Below are 23235 nucleotides of genomic sequence, written 5' to 3'. Positions count from 1 at the left end.
TTGCAGGCTGGCGCCCCCTTTGGCTCCCCAGTGAATTCCTAGCGCCCCCCCCAGGCATTTATATAAATAAATAATACATTTATATAAATAAATAAATAATACATTTATAATATCATTACCATTACGTTGAATTAGTGGGAGCACTGAGTTTGTTTCTCAGAAACGAGCCGGTCCCATCTAGACGTAATCGGAGACAATGACACCCGAAGTGATTTAAGGTTTGTCTTTTATTGCAGGATGCTTGGTCTCCATGTGTTGAAGCAGTTTGAATGCTTCACTGCCTGGTTAGTTAGCCTGTCGCCACATATTAGCTTTGCGGGCTCGACTGGGGAAACATGTCACGTGACCGGGACGAGTGTCTTGACCTGAATTAATTGATCGTCGATAAAAAAAAATATTCTGTGCGGCTTGGCGGCCCGGTACCAAGTGACCCACGGACCGGTACCGGTCCGCGGCCCGGTGGTTGGGGACCACTGCCCTAACCAGCTCAACACAACACAACACGGCGCGTTCTGGCGAGTCCCCAATTTCATGTTGACTTGAACTCAAGATGATGTTGACCGCCAGAATGCGGTTTTTATTATAAGATAAAATTCTGACCATTACAAGCTTGAAATTACAAACCTGAGCTTTTGCTTTTGTAGTCTATGCTGTCGGATCTGACTGGGCCAGAGCGGCGTGTTGTGTACAAATCGACTGCCGCCCCCCTACCGCCCCTTTCTTCCTCACCGCCCCCCCAGATCTTTCCACCGCCCCCAGGGGGGCGGTACCGCCCACTTTGGGAACCACTGGTTTAATGTCTCAGGAACAAAAGGATGCCACATCTTTTGATGGAAATAAAAGTTTTCAGCCTACAGCGGGCTCAGTATACAGACACCCCAAAAATCAATGTGAAAAAATGATATGGCAGGCTCGTCCTTTTTGCCTAAATTCAATTTCTGCAACTCAAAATTCTTTTCAATATCTTGTGTGGCCCCCACGAGCTTGTATGCATGCTTGACGACGTCGCGGCATGCTCCTAATGGGACGACGCGGATTGGTGTCTTGTGAGATGTCCTCCCAGATCTGTTTAAGGGCATCAGTGAGCTCCTGTAAAGTCTGAGGAGCAACCTGGCGGCGTATGATGAACCGAAACATTATGTCCCAGAGGTGTTCTATCGGGTTTAGATCAGGTGATCGTCAGGGCCATTCAATTGTGTCAATTCCTTCATCCTCCAGATACTGTCTGCATACTCTTGCCACAACAGGCCGGGCATTGTTGTGGATCAGGAGGAACCCAGGACCTACTGCACCAGCGTAGGGTCTGATCATGGGTGCAAGGATTTCATCCCGATACCTAATGGCAGTCAGACTGCCGTTCTCTAGCCTGTAGAGGTCTGTTCGTCCCTCCATGGAAATGCCTCCCCAGACCATCACTGACCCACCACTAAACCGGTCATGCTGAATGATGCTGCAGGCAGCATAGCGCTCTCCTTGGCTTCTCCAGACCCTTTCACGTCTATCACAGGTGCTCAGGGTAAACCTGCTCTCATCTGTGAAAAGCACGGGGCGCCAGTGGCGGACTTGCCAATTCTGGTGTTCGATGGCAAATGCCAATCGAGCTCCACGGTGCTGAGCAATGAGCACAGGAAACACTACAGGACGTCGTGCCCTGAGGCCACCCTCGTGAAGTCTGTTTCTGACTGTTTGGGCAGAGACATTCACACCAGTAGCCTGCTGGAGGTCATTCTGTAGGGCTCGGGCAGTGCTCAACCTGTTCCTCCTAGCACAAAGCAGCAGATATCGGTCCTGCAGAATGAGGACCGTCTACGGCCCTGTCCAGCTCTCCTAGAGTAACTGCCTGTCTCCTGGAATCTCCTCCATGCTCTGGAGATTGTACTGGGAGACACATCAAATCTTCTTGCAACAGCACGCATGGATGTGCCATCCTGGAGGAGTTGGACAATCTGCGCAACTTCAGGAGGGTTAAGAAATCGCCTCATGCTCCCAGTCGTGATAATGACTCTAGCTCAGGGGTCACCAACTCCGGTCCTCAAGGGCGCCAATCCAGCCTGTTTTAGGTGCAGCCCTACAACAACACACCTGATTCAAATAATCAGGATCGCTATCAGCCTTAATAGAGCTTGCTGATGAGCTGATCATTTGAATCAGGTGTGTTGTTGTAGGGCTGCACCTAAAACAGGCTGGATTGGCGCCCTTGAGGACCGGAGTTGGTGACCCCTGCTCTAGCTAAAGCCAACACTTGAGGAAAAACAGTTAAAAAAGATCAAGAGGGAGGAACTTGAAATGGCCTCCACCTGCAAAATCAGTCCTGTTTTGGGGACCATCTCGTTGTTGCCCCTCTAGTGCACCTGTTGTTAATTCCATCAACACCAATGCAGCTGAAACCAATTAACAACCCCCTCTGCCACGTACCTGACCAAAACCTTATCAGAAAAGTCTAATTGAATTCATGCCATACCCTGATAAAAAACTGTTCCTTTTATTTTTTTGAGCAGTGTACATTTAAGTGTTACTCCTGTTTACTGCTGTGCTGTTTGTCTAATCGCGGATTGTTTCGTGTGTGCGCCGTTTGGTTGGTAGCTTCGGCGCGCTCCTTTAAGTTTTCCTCGCATCATACGAGTAGCCGTTACGTAGCTCCATGGCGGCTAACGGTCGCCTGCAAGTGTGTTTTTTGTCTCGATGACTTATGTTTAGTGCGTTGTCTAGAGTACTTCATTTATGTTTATTTAGTATGGCGGAACCGTTACGCGCAGTTAGTTATGTGTGATGTGTGCCGTCTATTAGTGTTGTGTGATGTCAGAAGTTGAACATTGACTTGCTGTATTTCTGTCTGTTGCAGAACCACACACACACACGCACACACACACACACACACACACACACACACACACACACACACACACACACGCGCGCACGCACACACACCTTTCACAATAATCACACACACCCCACACATATACATTCCCAATCACATTCAAACACCCAAACACTCACCCATGTACATTACACACACATGCTCTCACATCCTTACGACCAAACATGTGCCTATACCTTTTGCCCGTTCGCCTGTATGCCCATATGAGCCACAGTGCCTGTTACTTGCCAATAATTCATTAAAGCAATCAAAACTGAACCACGTCTCCCTCCTGTGTTCTGACCGACACCCGGGGGCGAAAAGAGCATAAAATTCCAAGCCAACCCCCTATACAGTCCTCAGGCTCCGCAACAACCAGTATGAGTGTGAAATGTAAATTGTTGTGGATATGTATAGGCAGAATACTTGATATAGTTCATGTTGCACAAAATAAATAAAACATATAGCACTGCAATAGGGAAAAAGTTTATTGGAATTAAGAGGTTTTCAGAATGCCAAGTCAAGCAATATCATTGGCCATTCTGCGAGAAAACAGAGTGCGTGATAAAGAAGCAATTGACATATAAGTGGGATGCGCTATTCCATCAATTTATTTAGCATTTATGGAAATCAAGTGTCAAAGTGTTTTTTTGTAAGCCGTTAAAATGTCCAAATTAACGTGTTGTTCTTTGTTTGCAATGTGTGAGTTGACAGCCACATTTTTCAATTGAAATGTAGGAGTGTTTGATCTTGCTTCCATCAGCACAAATCATCTCCACTTCTTTCTTGCTCGTGGCTGTTTCTTGACAACATGAGCAAGAGTGTGTCAGACTGTTGCTTTCCGCAGAGTACCTGAGCAGATAGACATGGTTTTACATAATCAGAAGTGCTAAACACACATTAGGAAAAAGTCCAACTAATCTTAAAGCCAAATCTCACATTGATGTCGACGCGCCGCAGGATCCCTCGCAAGTTGTCATTTCCACTGGCACGGTTGACTTGCAATCATTTACGTGTAAGTAGGTGGCGTTTGTGTTTATTTTACATTTGGAAGGAAGAGCAACTGGGAAAGACAACAGATTGTTTGTTTATATGCAGCAAAATATTAATCAGAGAATATCTTATAGGATGAGAGGATGTCCATATCTGGACTCTGATTGGTGTCCCAATGTGTTGCAGCTTCTTTAACTCACCACATGTCTGAGTCTGGCAGCAGTCCACCGTTTGGTTCACCAGCACCTCGCCTTCCTTACAGGTTATGGGTACTTGAGTGGGGCACACACGGGGTTCACAGCGCACACTCAGCGTATCTGCGTCGCAGACACACTGTTGGCAGCCACTCAGCCAGGACTCCCCAATCTGCAGGTGGTGAAACAAAAGTTAACCGTTACCAGTCCAACACAAACCAGGAAAACAATAATCGCAATTGGTGCCGGTACCTCTTTTGGTTCACCATCAGGACCAGTGCAACCTTAGATAGGAAACAAATTATTCCGGGTTTTAAATTAATTTAATTAGGCCTACAGTAATCTGATAAATGTTTGTGAGTGACTCTTACAAGCGATGACACAGATGTCGGAGTTTGAATTGAATAAGATTGTGCCGGGTGGACAGAAACATCCTTCCACAAATGTATTACAGTCAGACCTCTGGTAATAGTTTTCTCCTTGGCATTGCTGTGTATACTTGTAATTGTATCTAAAGAGAAAATAGTATGATATCAAAACCAACTTTAAAGTGTGTGGAGTGAATACAGTGAGTGAAATGAGAGTGGTTACCTTGCATCGCAAGTTGGTTCCACAATGGGCCCACATGGTTTGTAGACTTTATGTGCAGGACATTTGTATTCTAAAATAAGAGAAAAAAGTTTATGCATCTAAATAGACGAATGCCACCTTTGCATGGAACACACTGAAAATGGAGATTAAAAAAAAAAAAACTTTACTTCAAATTATTGGTCATTATTATCATGATATCTTTTCACTGATTGGCCGGGGACAGAAAGGCATTGTTCCTTCGAGGTGTGGGGCCTCCATGTTCACTTTATACTGCAAGTTAGTTAAGTTTCCCTGATGCATAAAGAGCTACGCTAATAAACCAAATACTCTTACCGCACTTCCCCTGTGTGGCGTTCCTCCAGTCGACACAGACCGACGCCGCAGTACACATCATAGCATAAGCCTCCAAACTGGAGCATCCCACTTTGGAGTTTGGCATGGAGCAAACATCAAATTTACAGGCCCCATAATAGTCCTCTGGTGCGATGATTTTGTGACATTCCGCAAAAACGCTTAGCACAAAATACAACAATGAAGACAATTACTCATACAGAAACAAAAACAGATGTTGGACTGTGCTCGGTTGCTTACTCACCTGCTGATGATGATTTCACAAACGTCAGGTTTACAAGTTGGTGGAGTTGGTGATGGATTTGGTGTTGGTGAAGGAGGAGGCTTCTCGCAGTACGGTTTGTTCTTATCTGATACGTGCCACTCATGAGCCATATCAGTGCAAGAGGTGAGAATCTGCCCGTTGGGTAATCTACAGTCATTCTTTTTATTATTGTCGCATGTACCTGGTGGAATCAGATAATGAGCGTAAGATGACAACTTGTTTCATGTTATGTTAAAAAGTACATTTAGCTCACCGCACTGTCCTTCTGTGTTGTTGTGGAAAAGGGAAAACGGTAAATCAACGCTGAATAAAAGCCCCTTGAACGTCACGATGGCTTGGATTGCCGGGATTCTCAAAACCAGCTCAATTGCAGTGCTTGTGATGATGAAGTCGTCGTTGGAGTAAGTCGGAATTACTTTCTTGCCGTTGACGTAAACCTGAACACAAGTAAGATTCGAAACTCAAGGATCCTTCTTAAACAACAAAATACCAAATAAGTCCAGGTAAAATGATAATAAGTTGTACCGTGTTGACTGTAGTTGTTCCTCTCTCCTGTGTAAGAATGACTTGGTAGCTTTTGTAAAACACAATCAAGCTTTTGGCACAGGTTATTTCACCAGTGGCGTCACAATTTTCATTGTCGATGAGGACGGTAAAATTGTGCCGAGGAATAATCTCTTTAACCAGAACGTAGGTGCAGTTTTTCTGAAAGCTGTAGTATTGACCATCAAATGTGATATAGTGTGGATCGCCCCAGCCGCTGCAAATACCTACAAAATGATAGAAATCAATTTGGAAAGGACTATGAGTGATTTTAGGATCTTTTTTTTCTTAAATCTCCAAAAATGCTTCACTCACATGTGCATTGGTAATGGAAACAGCAACCATCTTCATCATAAACCCTCACTGGCGGTTGGCCATTTTCACACACTGGCATGGTTATTGGTTCGCATGGCTTGTGTTCTGTCAGGACTTTTCCATCATCGCACATTGAAAAGGTACAGTTGCTTGAGATCCAAGACTCGCCATGCTGAAAAGGACAAATTACAAATCAGTACACAAGCACCTGTTAGACTGACAGAGACCGTTCTTCTCATTGCAACCCACAATAATTAAATTCAGAGAACTGGAGAAGATTCAGTTTTGTAATCCTAGCCTTCTCCGCTCATGTTCAAATATTTCAGATTAAACATCATTCATGGTCGGAGGGTGCTGGAGCCTATTTCAGACGACAATGGACATAAGTTCAAAGCAAACATGATGAAGCAGCGTTGAGCTGTTATGCTGCACATATAACGCTGCCGTGTGGTTCTTATTGCGTTCCTCAGTTTTTCCAAATTCCAACATCTGTAGAAGTCGGGTACCTTTCTTGGCGGGATGAGGAAATCACAGTCTTTGGGGGCAGCTTCAGTGGTTCTGGGTATGGTACTGGCAGTTGTTGTGACGTCTTCTATCGTTACGGCAGTTGTTGTTGAGGAAGTGGTAGGACTTGGTGGAGTGGTTGGCTGACACGGTTCTGCAAACTTCTCAACATTGCAAGTCTTATTGCAATATGCGATGATACACCAACCTCCGCCATCTGTCTTATTGTAAATGGTAGTACCTGAAAACAGTCAATTTGTAAAGCCAGTTTGAGAAGATCTTGCAGAATTTAAAACAATGAAATGATTGGTTTTTATGATGATAGATGAAAGACACCAGTAGAATGTTGTTATGAGATATAAAACAAGAAAATGATCAAAGACAAAGAAATGATTGGTACTTACCAGGAGCAAAAATCTGATCAAGGTATTTGCAGAAGCATTCAGTGGTTCTGCCTTCCGTTGTCTGAGCGGTTGACAAGGATGTTGAAGGTTTAGTAGATTTGGGGGTGGTAGTTGCAGTGGAGGTAACGAAGGGTTCCGCCGTCTGTGCAGTTGGAACAATTGTATTTGTGACAATTTCATGGGATGTAGTGGTTTCTGAAACTGTGGTTGTGGATTTTTGTACTGTGGTGGTTGCAGTAGTTGGTCTTTCTGTAGCTGTTGTGGGGTTTTCCGTGGTAGTTGTAGGTTTTTCTGTTTTTGGAAGAGTTGTGCTTATCTTTTCCGTTGATGCTGTGGTGGGTTTTTGTGTCACTGTAATTGTTGTGGTTTGGATTCCTGTTGCTGTGCTTGGAGATTCTGTAACTGTGGTTGGTCTCTCTGTTACTGTGGTGGGTTCTTCTGTGGCTGTGATGGTCGAAGTAGCGACTGTAGTGGTTTTTCCTGTGGTTAGGGCAACAGTAGTACTAGCCTTCTGTGTCACCATGGTGGTGGGGTTTTCAGTAACTGTGGTGGGTTTTTCTGTGGTTGTTGTGATCGTGGTGGGTTCCTCTGTAAGTGTCGTGGGTGGAACGGTTGTTGTTGTGGGGCTTTCAGTTGTTGTAGTTTGGACCTCTGGACTAAATGTAACCAAGGGTGCAGTGGAAGATGCAGTTGGAAGATTTGTACTTGTAACTATTTCAGGGGATGTGACTGCAGTCGTAGTGGAAGCTTCTGTTGTTGTTCTGCGTGGCTTTGTAGTGGCTAAACTTTCAGTTGTTTTGGTGGTAGGGTTTTCTGTGGCTAGTGTTGTCATTTTGTCTGTGGTTTTGGCAGTGGAGCTTGGGTGTTCTGTTGCTGTCTCAGTTACTTCTTCTGTGACGTGGCCTGTAGTTGTGGTTTCTGAAGCTGTGGTTGTAGTTTTTTGTATTATGGTGGTCGGATGGCTTGGTCTTTCTGTAGTGGTCGTGGGGTTTTCCATGGTAGTTGTGGGGTTTTCAGTTGTCGGAACCATTGTGCTTATCTTTTCTGTTGATGCTGTGCTGGGTTTTTCTGTAACTGCAATTGTTGTAGTTTGGATTTCTGTTGCTGTGCTTGGAGATTCTGTAATGGTTGTCAGTCTTTCTGTTGCTATGGTGGGTAGTTTTGTGGTTGTGATGGTTGTAGCATACACAGTCGTGGGCTTTTCTGTTGTTAGAGCAGTGCTGGCCTTTTGTGTAACTGTGCTGGCGGGGTTTTCTGTAACTGTGGCTGTTGTTGGTACTTCTGTAACTGTAGTGGGTCTTTCTGTGGTTGTGGTGGTATGAGCTTGCTCAGTAGTAAATGTGGTTGATTGAGTTGCAATAGTGGTTGTTATGGATGGCTTTTGTGTGGTTGTTGTCACAGTGGTGGGTTCTATTGTAGTTGTGGTTGGTTCTTCCGTGGGTAGAATGGTTGTTATAGCCATAGTTGGCTTTTCTGTGGTTGTGGCTACCGCAGTTGTGATCTTTTCTGTTGTAACTGCATTTGTTGTGGCACTTGTAGTTGTAGCTTTGGTTGGAGTGACACAATGGTTGATGCAACATTTGACTCTAATCTCATAGTCATAACAGATGGGCGGTATGCCCTGTTCTTTGTTGTGACAGATCAGTCCATCTCTTGGGTTGCATGTTACTTTTTGACCAAGCTGATCCAAAGGTATATCAGGAAACGCTTTTGCTCTGCATTCTATTTCAAGTGGTTGTTTACAGGCATTCAGACTTGGATCCGTTATGTTTGCTGTAGTCTCATAATCTCCACCATTGAGGGTAGGGTCCGGGTAATGATTGTTGATCCAAGAAGACCAGTGACAGACAACACACTCTGATGGTGTTGATGTGGGTTTTGCTGTAGGTGTGGTGGTTTGGGCCTTTTCAGTTGTAAATGTTGGAGTACCTGTCGGTGTGGATGGGTTTTGTGTAGTTGTTGTGGTGGTGGTGGGTTCCTTTGTAGATGTTGTGGGTTGGAGGGTTGCTGTGGTGGGTTTTTCTGTTGTTGTAGTTTGGGACTCGGTAATCGGCACCACGGGTCCTGTCGACTGTGCAGTTGGAACAATTGTATTTGTGACAATTTCAGGGGTTGTGGTCATTGGTTTTTCAGTTGATGTGATTGCAGTTGTTGTGGGACTTTCTGTTGTTGTTCCTGATGGCTTTGTTGTGGGTACCTTTGCAGTTGTTATGGTGGTAGGCTTCTCTGTAGCCTGCGTTGTCAGTTTTTCTGTGGTTTTGGGAGTGGAGCTAGGTCGTTGTGTAGTTGCTCCCGTTACCTTTTCTGTCACTTTGGATGTAGTGGTGGTAATACCAGCAGTTTCTGAAACTGTGGTTGTGGGTTTTTGTACTATGGTGGTTGCAGTAGTTGGTCCTTCTGTAGCTGTTGTGGGGGTTTCCGTGGTAGTTGTGGGTTTTTCTGTTTTTGGAACAGTTGTGCTTATCTTTTCCGTTGATGCTGTGCTGGGTTTTTGTGTCACTGTAAATGTTGTGGTTCGGATTCCTGTTGCTGTGCTTGTAGATTCCGTACCTGTGGTTGGTCTCTCTGTTACTGTGGTGGGTTCTTCTGTGGCTGTGATGGTCGAGGTAGCAGCGGTAGTGGTTTTTCCTGTGGTTAGGGCAACAGTAGTACTAGGCTTTTCTGTCACCATGGTGGTGGGGTTTTCAGTAACTGTGGTGGGGTTTTCTGTGGTTGTTGTGATCGTGGTAGGTTCCTCTGTAAGTGTCGTGGGTGGAACGGTTGTTGTTGTGGGTCTTTCAGTTGTTGTAGTTTGGACCTCTGGACTTAATGTAACCAAGGGTGCAGTCGAAGATGCAGTTGGAACATTTGTATTCGTAACTATTTCAGGGGATGTGACTGCAGTCGTGGTGGAACCTTCTGTTGTTGTTCTGCGTGGCTTTGTAGTGGCTAAACTTTCAGTTGTTTTGGTGGTAGGCTTTTCTGTAGCAAGTGTTGTCATTTTTTCTGTGGTTTTGGCAGTAGAGCTTGGGTGTTCTGTTGCTGTCTCAGTTACTTCTTCTGTGACTTGGCCTGTAGTTGAGGTTTCTGAAGCTGTGGTTGTAGTTTTCTGAACTACAGTGGTCGGAAGACTTGGTCTTTCTGTAGTTGTCGTGGGGTTTTCCATGGTAGTTGCGGGGTTTTCAGTTGTCGCAACCATTGTGCTTATCTTTTCTGTTGATGCTGTGCTGGGTTTTTCTGTAACTGCATTTGTTGTGGTTTGGATCTCTGTTACTGTGCTTGGAGATTCTGTAATGGTTGTCGGTCTTTCTGTTGCTATGGTGGGTAGTTTTGTGGTTGTGATGGTCGTAGCATACATAGTTGTGGGCTTTTCTGTTGTTAGAGCAGTGCTGGCCTTTTGTGTAACTGTGCTGGTGGGGTTTTCTGTAACTGTGGCTGTTGTTGGTACTTCTGTAACTGTAGTGGGTTTTTCTGTGGTACGAGCTTGCTCAGTAGTAAATGTGGTTGCTTTTGTTGCAGTAGTGGTTGTTACGGATGGCTTTTGTGTGGTTGTTGTCACAGTGGTGGGTTCTATTGTAGTTGTGGTTGGTTCTTCCGTGGGTAGAATGGTTGTTTTAGCCATCGTTGGCTTTTCTGTGGGTGTGGCTCCAGCAGTTGTGGTCTTTTCTGTTGTAACTGCATTTGTTGTGGCCCTTGTAGTTGTAGCTTTGGTTGGAGTCACACAATGGTTGATGCAACATTTGACTCTAATCTCATAGTCATAACAGTTCGGAGGTATGCCTTGTTCTTTGTTGTGACAGATCAGTCCATCTCTTGGGTTGCATGTTACTTTTTGACCAAGCTGATCCAAAGGTATATCAGGAAACGCTTTTGCTCTGCATTCTATTTCAAGTGGTTGTTTACAGGCATTCAGTCTTGGATCCGTTATGTTTGCTGTAGTCTCATAATCTCCACCATTGAGGGTAGGGTCCGGGTAATGATTGTTGATCCAAGAAGACCAGTGACAGACAACACACTCTGATGGCGTTGATGTGGGTTTTGCTGTAGGTGTGGTGGTTTGGGCCTTTTCAGTTGTTAATGTTGGAGTAGCTGTCGGTGTGGATGGGTTTTGTGTAGTTGTTGTGGTGGTGGTGGGTTCTTTTGTAGATGTTGTGGGTTGGAGGGTTGCTGTGGTGGGTTTTTCTGTTGTTGTAGTTTGGGACTCGGTAATCGGCACCACGGGTCCTGTCGACTGTGCAGTTGGAACAATTGTATTTGTGACAATTTCAGGGGTTGTGGTCATTGGTTTTTCAGTTGATGTGATTGCAGTTGTTGTGGGACTTTCTGTTGTTGTTCCTGATGGCTTTGTTGTGGGTACCTTTGCAGTTGTTATGGTGGTAGGCTTCTCTGTAGCCTGCGTTGTCAGTTTTTCTGTGGTTTTGGGAGTGGAGCTAGGTCGTTGTGTAGTTGCTCCCGTTACCTTTTCTGTCACTTTGGATGTAGTGGTGGTAATACCAGCAGTTTCTGAAACTGTGGTTGTGGGTTTTTGTACTATGGTGGTTGCAGTAGTTGGTCCTTCTGTAGCTGTTGTGGGGGTTTCCGTGGTAGTTGTGGGTTTTTCTGTTTTTGGAACAGTTGTGCTTATCTTTTCCGTTGATGCTGTGCTGGGTTTTTGTGTCACTGTAAATGTTGTGGTTCGGATTCCTGTTGCTGTGCTTGTAGATTCCGTACCTGTGGTTGGTCTCTCTGTTACTGTGGTGGGTTCTTCTGTGGCTGTGATGGTCGAGGTAGCAGCGGTAGTGGTTTTTCCTGTGGTTAGGGCAACAGTAGTACTAGGCTTTTCTGTCACCATGGTGGTGGGGTTTTCAGTAACTGTGGTGGGGTTTTCTGTGGTTGTTGTGATCGTGGTAGGTTCCTCTGTAAGTGTCGTGGGTGGAACGGTTGTTGTTGTGGGTCTTTCAGTTGTTGTAGTTTGGACCTCTGTACTTAATGTAACCAAGGGTGCAGTCGAAGATGCAGTTGGAACATTTGTATTCGTAACTATTTCAGGGGATGTGACTGCAGTCGTGGTGGAACCTTCTGTTGTTGTTCTGCGTGGCTTTGTAGTGGCTAAACTTTCAGTTGTTTTGGTGGTAGGCTTTTCTGTAGCAAGTGTTGTCATTTTTTCTGTGGTTTTGGCAGTAGAGCTTGGGTGTTCTGTTGCTGTCTCAGTTACTTCTTCTGTGACTTGGCCTGTAGTTGAGGTTTCTGAAGCTGTGGTTGTAGTTTTCTGTACTACAGTGGTCGGAAGACTTGGTCTTTCTGTAGTTGTCGTGGGGTTTTCCATGGTAGTTGCGGGGTTTTCAGTTGTCGCAACCATTGTGCTTATCTTTTCTGTTGATGCTGTGCTGGGTTTTTCTGTGACTGCATTTGTTGTGGTTTGGATCTCTGTTACTGTGCTTGGAGATTCTGTAATGGTTGTCGGTCTTTCTGTTGCTATGGTGGGTAGTTTTGTGGTTGTGATGGTCGTAGCATACACACTTGTGGGCTTTTCTGTTGTTAGAGCAGTGCTGGCCTTTTGTGTAACTGTGCTGGTGGGGTTTTCTGTAACTGTGGCTGTTGTTGGTACTTCTGTAACTGTAGTGGGTTTTTCTGTGGTACGAGCTTGCTCAGTAGTAACTGTGGTTGCTTTTGTTGCAGTAGTGGTTGTTACGGATGGCTTTTGTGTGGTTGTTGTCACAGTGGTGGGTTCTATTGTAGTTGTGGTTGGTTCTTCCGTGGGTAGAATGGTTGTTTTAGCCATCGTTGGCTTTTCTGTGGGTGTGGCTCCAGCAGTTGTGGTCTTTTCTGTTGTAACTGCATTTGTTGTGGCCCTTGTAGTTGTAGCTTTGGTTGGAGTCACACAATGGTTGATGCAACATTTGACTCTAATCTCATAGTCATAACAGATCGGAGGTATGCCTTGTTCTTTGTTGTGACAGATCAGTCCATCTCTTGGGTTGCATGTTACTTTTTGACCAAGCTGATCCAAAGGTATATCAGGAAACGCTTTTGCTCTGCATTCTATTTCAAGTGGTTGTTTACAGGCATTCAGACTTGGATCCGTTATGTTTGCTGTAGTCTCATAATCTCCACCATTGAGGGTAGGGTCCGGGTAATGATTGTTGATCCAAGAAGACCAGTGACAGACAACACACTCTGATGGCGTTGATGTGGGTTTTGCTGTAGGTGTGGTGGTTTGGGCCTTTTCAGTTGTTAATGTTGGAGTAGCTGTCGGTGTGGATTGGTTTTGTGTAGTTGTTGTGGTGGTGGTGGGTTCCTTTGTAGATGTTGTGGGTTGGAGGGTTGCTGTGGTGGGTTTTTCTGTTGTTGTAGGTTGGGACTCGGTAATCGGCACCACGGGTCCTGTCGACTGTGCAGTTGGAACAATTGTATTTGTGACAATTTCAGGGGTTGTGGTCATTGGTTTTTCAGTTGATGTGATTGCAGTTGTTGTGGGACTTTCTGTTGTTGTTCCTGATGACTTTGTTGTGGGTACCTTTGCAGTTGTTATGGTGGTAGGCTTCTCTGTAGCCTGCGTTGTCAGTTTTTCTGTGGTTTTGGAGCTAGGTCGTTGTGTAGTTGCTCCCGTTACCTTTTCTGTCACTTTGGATGTAGTGGTGGTAATACCAGCAGTTTCTGAAACTGTGGTTGTGGGTTTCTGTTCTATGGTCGTTGTAGTAGCTGGTCCTTTGGTAGTTGTTTTGGGAGTTTCTGTGGTAGTCGTGTGTTCTTCTGTTGTTTGCACAACTGTGCTTGTCTTCTCTGTTGATGTATTGGGTTTTTCTGTAGATGTAATTGTTGTGGTTTGGATCTCTATTGATGTGCTTGGAGATTCTGTAAGAGTGGTTGGTCTTTCTGTAGCTGTGGTGGGTAGTTTTGTGGCTGTGGTGGTCATAGTATTGGGTTTTTCGGTTGTTACAGAAACCGTAGTACTGGCCTTTTGTGTAACTGTGGTGATAGGATTTTCTGTAACTGTGGCGGGTTTTTCTGTGGTTGTGGTGGTTTTAGTCTGTTCAGTTGTAAGTGTGGTTGCCTTTGTTGACGTAGTTGTTGGTATGGTCGGCTTTTGTGTGGCTTTTGTCGTGGTGGTGGGTTCTTCTGCAATTGTGGTGGGTTGTTCTGTGGGTGGAATGGTTGTTCTGGCCATAGTGGTAGGCTTTTCTGTGGTTGTAGCTACAGTAGTGGTAGGTTTTTCTGTTGTGGCCCTTGCAGTTGCTTTGGTTGGAGTGACACAATGGTTGATGCAACATTTGATTCTAATCTCATAGTCATAACAGATCGGAGGTACGCCTTGTTCTTTGTTATGACAGATGAGTCCATCTGTCGGGTTGCATGTTACTTTTTGACCTAGCTGATCTAAAGGTACATCAGGAAATGCTTTTGCTCTGCATTCTATTTCAAGTGGTTGTTTGCAGGCATTCAGACTTGGATCAGTTATGTTTGCTGTAGTCTCATAATCTCCACCATTAAGGGTAGGGTCAGGGTAATGATTGTTGATCCAAGAAGACCAGTGACAGACAAGACACTCCGATGGTGTTGATGTTCGTCCAGATGTAACTGTTGGGGTAGTCGTTGTTGGCGTGGATGGCTTTTGTGTTATTGTTGTAATTGTAGTAGGCTCTTTTGTGAATGTTGTGGGTTTGAAGGTTAGTGTGATGGGTTTCACTGTGGTAGTTTGGGCCTTTGTAGAGGTTAGTCTTTCTATAATAGCCAAAACATAACAACCAAAAATAATCAGTGTGTTATACAGGGCAATAATATGTATTGTACTCATGCTGTACTGCATATTTCATGGTTGATCATTACCTGTTGTCACAAACACAAATTGTGTTGTCGTCATTGGTTTCTGCGTAGTTGAAGAACTGCAGGCTTGGACTTCTCTTGTAATATTTCCATGTTCTCCACAAATAGCAGTAATACAGGTACCATCTCCATCATGAGTGTCGTATACTATATCTCCATAATTGTATAATTCTCCATTATATGAGCAAACACAATCTGCAAAACAATGCAACGATTATTTTTCAAATATTTTTATCTTCGAGGACTTTAAAAAAGTAACAATACAATTATCAGTTTTTACCTTCAATGTTGTAGGAGCACTGCCTCTCTGATGAAGAACATTGACTAAAGTGGAAATGAAACAATTTGATTTTAAAAATAGATGTAGTGAAGATGTTTTTAGAGTTTGGATGGAAAAACATCCTACCATTTTTGACAGTTTTCTACCGGGGGCATTGTCTCTCCTTCGGCATAATGCTTCCCTTCATCATCATAGCACCCGCATTGCTCCAGTGACACACACTTCATTGTTACCTCTTCCAAAAACGGTTGATCGGGTGGACATCTTGGATAACAACCTTAAAGAGCATTACAACTTTCAATGGTACCAGCACATAATTGGCAGAACCAGAAAGACAACCCTTAGGGTGCCTCCATTTTACTGACTGATGCTGATCATGAGCAAGGTACCTTCTAAAGCTGGGATGTGAGTATAGCACTTTCCAGAGGGATTCCTGCAAGTCTTCATGCAAGGTTTTCCACAAGCTTCGTAATGCCATTCACACTCACCATCGGGATTGTAGTAATCACAGAAAAGAGCTGATTAAAGAAATGAACGTTAAGAGGTAGAATATAAAACAGATAGTTCAATCATTTAAACAATGTTGATTTATTTGTAGTGGTATGTATGTACATTATACCATTTTATGACATTTTATGAGGAACAGAATATTTATTAATCTAGTATGAGAAACAGTGAGTATTATGCAGGGTTGGATTTAAATTTATTCTGCACAAAAATGTTTTTTAGGATGAGCACTTACGACAGATAGACGGAGTTCTCCATTTTATACAAGCTCCAGCCTCATTACAGGCCGCTGCATAGGCGGCTACGGCCGAGCAGTAGCATTCGCAATCACCTCCAGTATTACACGCGCATGTGTCTCTTACACAAGCATTATAATAATGCTGGGGATCCACCTTTGAAGAATAATAAAAAAAAGATAATTAGAGTTTGATTTATAACCCACAAATGTAAGTGGATTTTGTTTTTGCATTACCTTTGAATGGCAGGTATCAAACACTGCACTGTTGATAATGCTGCAACGTTTTAGTGCCCATGCCTGCCTATGAGAGTAAAGCGTGCAAGGACTTGTAAGCGCATTTGTGTTGGCACAGCTCTGTGACACTTTCCAGCTGTTGCCGAACTCGAAGGCGTCTACCACCACCTCTTTATTTCGGGTGGTAAAGTCATTCTTGATGTTTCCGTCGTAATTCCCACATAGACCACAAACTTTTCCCTGGAATAAATTAAACAGAATTAGTTTATAGAGATGACGCCAATCACTTATACGGGTTCCCTCACCTTAAATGCGGAGCTCAATTTGATCATGAGTGTTGTCTTCTTATTCCAGATGAGAGTTAGACCATTCTTTGCCTCAATGACAAGATATAACCCAATAGTATGGACTTTATAGGGTATTTCTAACCCTGTGTTATGTTTTATGACAGTTCCTTCTTTAAGGATAATTTCACTATTCTGAAAGAAAGACAAAAATGTTGATTAATTTAATTGATTAAATCACAATGTTGTACAATGCATATATTTTTATTGTATTTACATCGTGTTAGCTAAATTTCAGATTTGTTCGCATTATTAGTGTAAACTTATCTTTGATTTACTGACTTATATTTTATTCTTTATTACTGACTTTTATTTTATACTATTGCTTATTATAATAGAATGATATACCCCTAAGTAGAGCTTGATAGCAGTAGAGCAAATGGTTTCACTTGGTCCACATGGAATGCTCTCAGTAAGAACCCTGAAGGTGCCGTTCTTGTTTTCCCCACAGTAATCCTAGATGACAATGATGTCAGAGAAGAATATTTACGATGCAAGCAAGCAAAAAAGAAAAATTACATAACACAAGTGATACCTGAGTAAAGACGTAGCCACAATCCCCATTAAAGGAGAATTTCTTGTCATCGTAGGTGATGTAATGGCCTTCTCCATATATTGCACAGATTCCATCACATTGTTGACTGGTGCATTCCCATTGTCGGCTCTTACAAGTGCTTTGATCACATCATAAAGTTCACATAAGGTAAGTAGCACGCAACACTAATGCAAAAGGACACTTAAGAGAATGCATACCAGGTGTTGCAGTCCACTTTAACAGTCTCTCCAGGCTTGTAGGATTGTCCGTTATAAGTGCAGGGACAATCCGTCTCCTCGATGCAACCTCCTTTACCGTCGGACAACAAGCCAGCAGGACATACGCAGCCTGACGCGCAATGTGTGCTAACCTGAACAGCAGAAGCACAATGGCAAATTCAACCACAGTGAAGGAATAATATCAGTCCTGAATAATTTGAGTCTTACACATTCTGTGTCCAGAGTTTGACAAGTCTTTTGGCACTCTGACCCTGTGTCACCAGGCTTTGCATTTGAGCAGTTGAAGAAAGTCATTGGAGCATTGCATGCTAAACAGAGAGCACAATTGTTAGCGAGAACATCATTAGCATTGGTTAAAAAAATCCATACTTAATTTTCATTATTATTATCATTGTAGAATAATCAAAAAGGTAATTCTGATCTATTTAAAAAAAACGTTTTGATGTGTGCTTACATTCAGTCAGATGGTTTCCTGTACAGTTGAGTTTCCCACCATGGCAGACGCTGAAATAGATTAAAAATATAGCTTGTCCATGATAGGATCAAGTGAACATGTTTGTGATGTCATCGTATTTAAGTTCACCTCTAGACGTTCTAGTGTATTTCAGAAAATCTTTCAGGACATTTTACTCGAATGCTAAATCCTTGACTTTTTATGAGTACTCACCAAGTCTGTCCATGGACCCTGATGATCTGCTTCGGCCGCAGCATCATGTCGCCCACATGGCAGGAGCACTGAGAGGCCAGCACACACTCTCCCCTCTCGTTGAGATAAGTTCCCTCAGCGCAGCCGCAGCCGTCCACGGGGGTCAAATCGGCATCGCAAGTTAAGTCCGGCTGACCCAGAGAGTGGCACGTGCGTCCACAGCTTGTCATGTGATAGTCAAACACTAAAGTCGAAGGGCAAGCTGATGTGTATTTTCCTATTGAAAGAACATACAATACCATTAGTCTAAATCCAAATGATAAAACCGCACATTGGGGGAAACTCACCGCACACGACCTCTCGCCATCCTGTCAAGGAGACGCCGGCAGCGGCACACGCGTGAACGTAGGAGGAGATGGTAGCACATACGGAGTCCAAACTGTTTTCACCAGCACATGTGTCGTATATACAAGACTGTAGGGAGAGAACATATCAAGCTTAATGTGTTAATATCACTCACTCCCATTGACGGCAATAGACGTCAAAAATCCATTTTAACTGTTCGCTAAGGATGTTATATAGTCATTGATCAATCTGATTATATGTAATATGTTTTACATGCAGGAAATGTATGCAATATTTTCCTTGGTCCTTTTAGACACGTAGCACAAATGCTTACAGCCAGATAGTCCTCTGGGTTGATCTCAGAATGGCATTTGGAAAACACCCCAGTTGTGTCAGTCAGTAGGGAGCACCAGTGGTGAGCGTATTTTTCTGAAAAGACATAATAACGTACAGTATCAGGAAAAGTGGAATATAGTTCTAAATTTCTTTTAAATATATAACTGTACAGTTAATGACGGTTTTAACACGGTGACTGCCTCGCCTTGAAATAGATTTTTTCCTAGATCCAGTATTTCCTATTTCACGATATATTGATTTGGACATGATCACTGTATTTAGATATACTACATCGCAATAATATTGCATTTAAAAAAAAAAATCACAATAGCTTACCCTTGTGTACACTCAGAAGGCAGGGGTCACCGAGTGTATGGTTGACATCTGGACAGCGTCCTTTAGTCTTCCACGAGTTGGCAAATGCGGCAGCCGTTCCCTCAATCATCCCACTTCTGGTTCTGAAGTCATTGCATTCGACATCGTTAAAATCTCCACAAAGACCTGCAAAGAGAGAAATTAATTGCATAAAGGAACAGAGAAGCCAGGCCAGACAAAAGTTTTCACCTCACCTTGGAGTTTGCCTTTATGGGGAAGACTAGCTTTGATATAAACCTGCATGATGGGCGTGAGCTGAACCTCGAGGTGAAACCCATAGACAGTGTGGATCACAACATAAAAGGTGGATGGGCTGAAGACTGTCACGTCATCTGTAGAGAAAACAAACACGTGATTACCGAGTGAATAAAAGTGATCCAATGTCTTCATTTGTCATGACAGGAAATACAAAAGGACCCAAAAAAAAGCACCCACCCATGAAGAAAGGCAAACGAGAGGTGAGTTTGTTGACGAGAACTTGACCGCTCGAGTCAACAGCAATCATCTGTTTGTGGAGAATACATTCGATATAATAAAATATGTCTTCAGTTGTGTGTAAACAAAAACAATCCTTACCGTGGACTTGGGCAGCAGTAGAGTGACTGCAGTCAGGCATGTTGATTGATCGGATTTTTCACATCTGACAAGGTCACCCAGGACAATGAAAGTCCCGTTCATCTCCTACAGAGAAAAACATGCATTGGAACACACATAACATCTATGGATCAAGTACTATTACCAGGTATCGATACCAGCTAGCATCCATATCTCAAGGCTAATTTGGAATTAGAGCAACATTATCAAGAAAAATTTCAATCCAGTCAGCATTCAGCCTGTCTTGCGCAATAGGCCTTACCTTTGTAAGAACATAAGAGCAGTCCCCATGGAAAGTGTACGTCTTATCATCATAAGTGGAGATGTGTGACCCGCCGAGTACAGAGCAGACACCAGGACAGTCAGTGTCATGGCACTTCCATTCGCCGTGAGAACATGTGCTGCGAAATAATTTGCGGAAAGTCAGCTTTGTAAAGCAGCTTCACTAAACTGGATGAAGAAGAGCGTGAAATTGGTCATCACCATGTCTGACAGGCCCTGGAGTAGGATTCGCCAGGTTTATAAGGCTTGCCGTTGTGCATACAGGAGCACTGATCGGCGGGCAAACAGCCGCTATCACCAATGTCGTCCAAGAGAGTCCCTTGGAGGACACGTTAGAAAATTAGTGATTGAGTTGTTTGTTGTCTAAGCATAAGCAATAACATGGGAGGACATGCTTGATTCATTGATTGTGCCTGCCTAATAATATACAGTCTCACTAAAAATATGAATACATATTTATCCAGTTGTTTTAAGCATCATACAGAAATTGCAAGATATACTGCACATCAGTGGCAGAGCTAGAGGGGGGGCAGTAGGGGCACTGACCCCCTCTGAAATATGCTTGGACCTCTCCAAGAGTCAGATCAGATTCATTTTTGGCTATTTTCCAGTTTTTCCCATTTCTCATTATGTGATTATTGCTCACTCAATAGTCAAAGCAAAAAAAAAAAAAAATCATCTGAAAGTTAAATCACACCTATCAAGGCAGCAGCATTGTTTCTGTATGTATAAAATCCTACCAGGTGGACAGAAGCATCCATCTACGCAGTGTTCCTCACACACTTGGCTCCTCTGTGGGTCACTGCAGGTGTCCATGCAAGGGCTCCCACATTCTTTGTAGTCCATGTTAAACGGGCATGTTTTCTTAGCTATTATTTACGAAAGAGGAGTAAAAGTGAATAAAAGTTATTCGGATGAATTAGCATCTCAAATATTTGTTTTCCTCACCGCACAAATGCGCATTCCATTCCTGCGGCGCCCCGCCTGCGTGTGCGCATTGCCGTGAGTACTCTGCCATGGTTGAACACAAGCAGGACGTGGAGTTGCTTTTACAGGCGCACAAGTCCTTTACACAAGCGTCCACAAAGGCCGCACTGTTGATTCGCTCGTGACAGCTCAGGAAGGAAGCCTCGGACACAAAACTCTCACAGTCAGCCCTCTGCGGAGAAAAGCAACGTGTTGAATTTGTGTTTGATAAATATTCATTTGAGGCTATCGTCCAATTCGATACCTGACTTATGGAGCAGGTCTGAGGGGAAGGAGGCAAGATTTTGTCACAGTTGTCAGTTTTCCAGGCTTCATCTAATTCCTCAAGAGACCCTGGAAAAGAGTGTTTGGTACATTTGAATACTGACTTTGTGTTAGGCTAGAATAGTGTCATATAATCTCCCTTGTACAAGCTTTACTCACCATCAGTGTGGTCTCCATTGAAATCACCACACAACCCACAAGTCTGATTCTTGTATTTAGAATCCAACTCAACCTGGAAATTGTGTCAAAATACACAGTGTTTAAGATTTCAACCCGTAAATGTTCCTGTCGGGTCATCAGGTAAATTGATGGCCTCTTATTTATTGTATTAATTGTGAAGTCCAAAAAATATAACATTAAATCGTTAGCATTTTATTTTGGGCAATATTCCATCATGAATAATCATGCTAGCCATGTAGCCGCTTTAGCGTGTTGCCAATCATGCGTGCTAGTGATCTAATGGCATTTCTTTGGGCAGAGACGCGATCAGCAAAGCCCTCAATAAATTCCATATCAGCCAGGCTTTAGTTTTTTCGGAGCTTGGAACGATTTAATTGCAATTCCATTCATTTCAATAGGGAAGGATGACTTGGTGAATGGACCTACCCAGAGCGTGTCTTCTTCATTCCACATGACAATGACGCCACTTGTCGCCTCAAACTTAACATAGGAGAATGTTCTCATGATGGACAGGCCTGCTTGACTGAAAGGCAACGTCACACTGGAGGGAGAAAAGACAGCAAATATGGGTTAACCTCCATGCATGACCCATAAAACATGAAATGTTCACACATACTCACATCTCATCATTGACCACGATGGAAGAATTGGAGAGTTCCACCACCATTCCTTCCAGTCTCATGGTGATCCATTTGAGAGGAGCAGACCCGTCTGTCTCCTGTCGTTGCAGCTGGATGTTAAAGTCCTCATAGCTGCCCTTACAGTTGGATGCAAGGAGATAGTTGCAGTTGGAGCGAAGCTGGAAGAATTCTCCGTCGAAAGTCCGGAAATGGTAGTTTCCCCATGTGCTGCAGAACTGGTTGTCGTGGGATGCGCTCACTTCTGTAATGGAGTTACAAATGAAGTGACATGGAAGCAGCTGAATAATTTTTAAAACCTTTTTTGTCTTTAAACAGGCCATATGATGGGAAATCGACTGTCGAGTAAAATTCCAATTATCAATTCATTTAAAATGACATTCTATATTAGAGCCCCTTCAGAAATCTGTGTAGCCCCCAGCATTTTATTTAATATTCTAAAATATACGAAGCCCCGTGACAAAACAAAATAATGCCGGAGCCATCTATATCGTCACAGATATGTTATTAAAACACAAGAAATTTCATAATTTGTCTTCTTTAAAATGACCTCACCTGTAAATACTGGCACTGCTGTCACAGTCTGAAGTGGGACTTGAAAAGGAAAAATCAATTAATAAGTGAAGAAATTTCCATTCACTCATTGCTACCCACACATTTACTGCATTGTTACACATAGCCAAAATCAAACTGCATAAATCAAACAGGAGAGCAATAATACCATGTACTACTTCATCTGATACATTTTAATTTTGCAACCCTACAACATATTTCTAGCATTGCCTTGCAACTTGGGATCAAAGTCAGCTAGTTTAATGCCAACAGAATGGAAAATGCCATTGAGTGATAGCGTTTATGTTTTAGAATGTTTCAGAATGTTTTAAAGTTCAAATGCGTATGTAAAAATATACGGTGCTGCAACACATATAGACAGACAATATCAACAATATTTACTAACAGATAGTTACTTAATTAAATGTAATTTATCTATTAAATTTGTTTAATTTATTTATTAAATACATTGGCCCAATCTAATTAATATTTGAATTAATCATGATGCACTAACTTTAATTCTTTACATTCTATTTGTATTGTTTGGGCGACTGATAATTTAACGGCATTTCCATTTCTACATCGACACAGCTCTTCCTTGGGGTAATACATACCACTGGATGCAGCAGACAGTCCAAAGTAGATGCTGATCCATGGGATCACCCATCCAAGCGCCATCCTGTGTGTTTCCATTGGCATCAACCGGGTGAACTGGACCCAAATGACCACTGACGTTTAATATAGTTCATTAGCTGTTTGCAATTTAGGAGGGGTAATATTGTGACACTGTGGGTGTCAGCACCATATGCTTAGAATAACACATCTTCTCCATCTCCATGTGACGTGATCCCTTGATATAT

General features: G+C 43.2%; 1 protein-coding gene across 1 annotated transcript; it reads right to left on the bottom strand.

Moving 5' to 3' along the window:
* Positions 1–13809: 13809 nt before the first annotated feature.
* LOC119123960 (mucin-5AC-like) lies at positions 13810–23111 on the bottom strand. The gene is made up of 24 exons (XM_037253380.1): positions 22990–23111; positions 22379–22417; positions 21806–22067; positions 21612–21726; positions 21165–21237; positions 20986–21074; positions 20703–20913; positions 20495–20623; positions 19956–20073; positions 19735–19873; positions 19455–19559; positions 19314–19383; positions 19073–19210; positions 18840–19004; positions 18502–18596; positions 18154–18296; positions 17861–18044; positions 17156–17307; positions 16938–17076; positions 16751–16858; positions 16186–16298; positions 14516–14697; positions 13970–14169; positions 13810–13878 (listed from the first exon to the last, which is right to left on the bottom strand). Exons 1-24 carry the CDS (start codon positions 23072–23074, stop codon positions 13810–13812), a joined length of 3123 nt encoding a protein of 1040 aa, XP_037109275.1. The 5' UTR covers positions 23075–23111.
* Between the last annotated feature and the right edge of the window lie 124 nt (positions 23112–23235).

Source organism: Syngnathus acus, chromosome 6 (assembly GCF_901709675.1).
Source record: "Syngnathus acus chromosome 6, fSynAcu1.2, whole genome shotgun sequence".
NCBI lineage: Eukaryota > Metazoa > Chordata > Actinopteri > Syngnathiformes > Syngnathidae > Syngnathus > Syngnathus acus.
Note: the sequence above shows the minus strand (reverse complement) of the source record. Positions and strands in the feature narration are given on the sequence as shown.

What these genes read in the sequence shown, in the direction of transcription:
- LOC119123960 (XM_037253380.1), bottom strand. Translation starts at nt 23,074, where the DNA reads ATGCCAATGGAAACACACAGGATGGCGCTTGGATGGGTGATCCCATGG. An exon ending in AAAGTGGACTGCAACACCTG is followed by an intron (nt 17,077 to 17,155) that starts GTATGCATTCTC and finishes ATGTGATCAAAG; the next exon opens with CACTTGTAAGAGCCGACAAT. An exon ending in GTGGCTACGTCTTTACTCAG is followed by an intron (nt 16,859 to 16,937) that starts GTATCACTTGTG and finishes ATTGTCATCTAG; the next exon opens with GATTACTGTGGGGAAAACAA.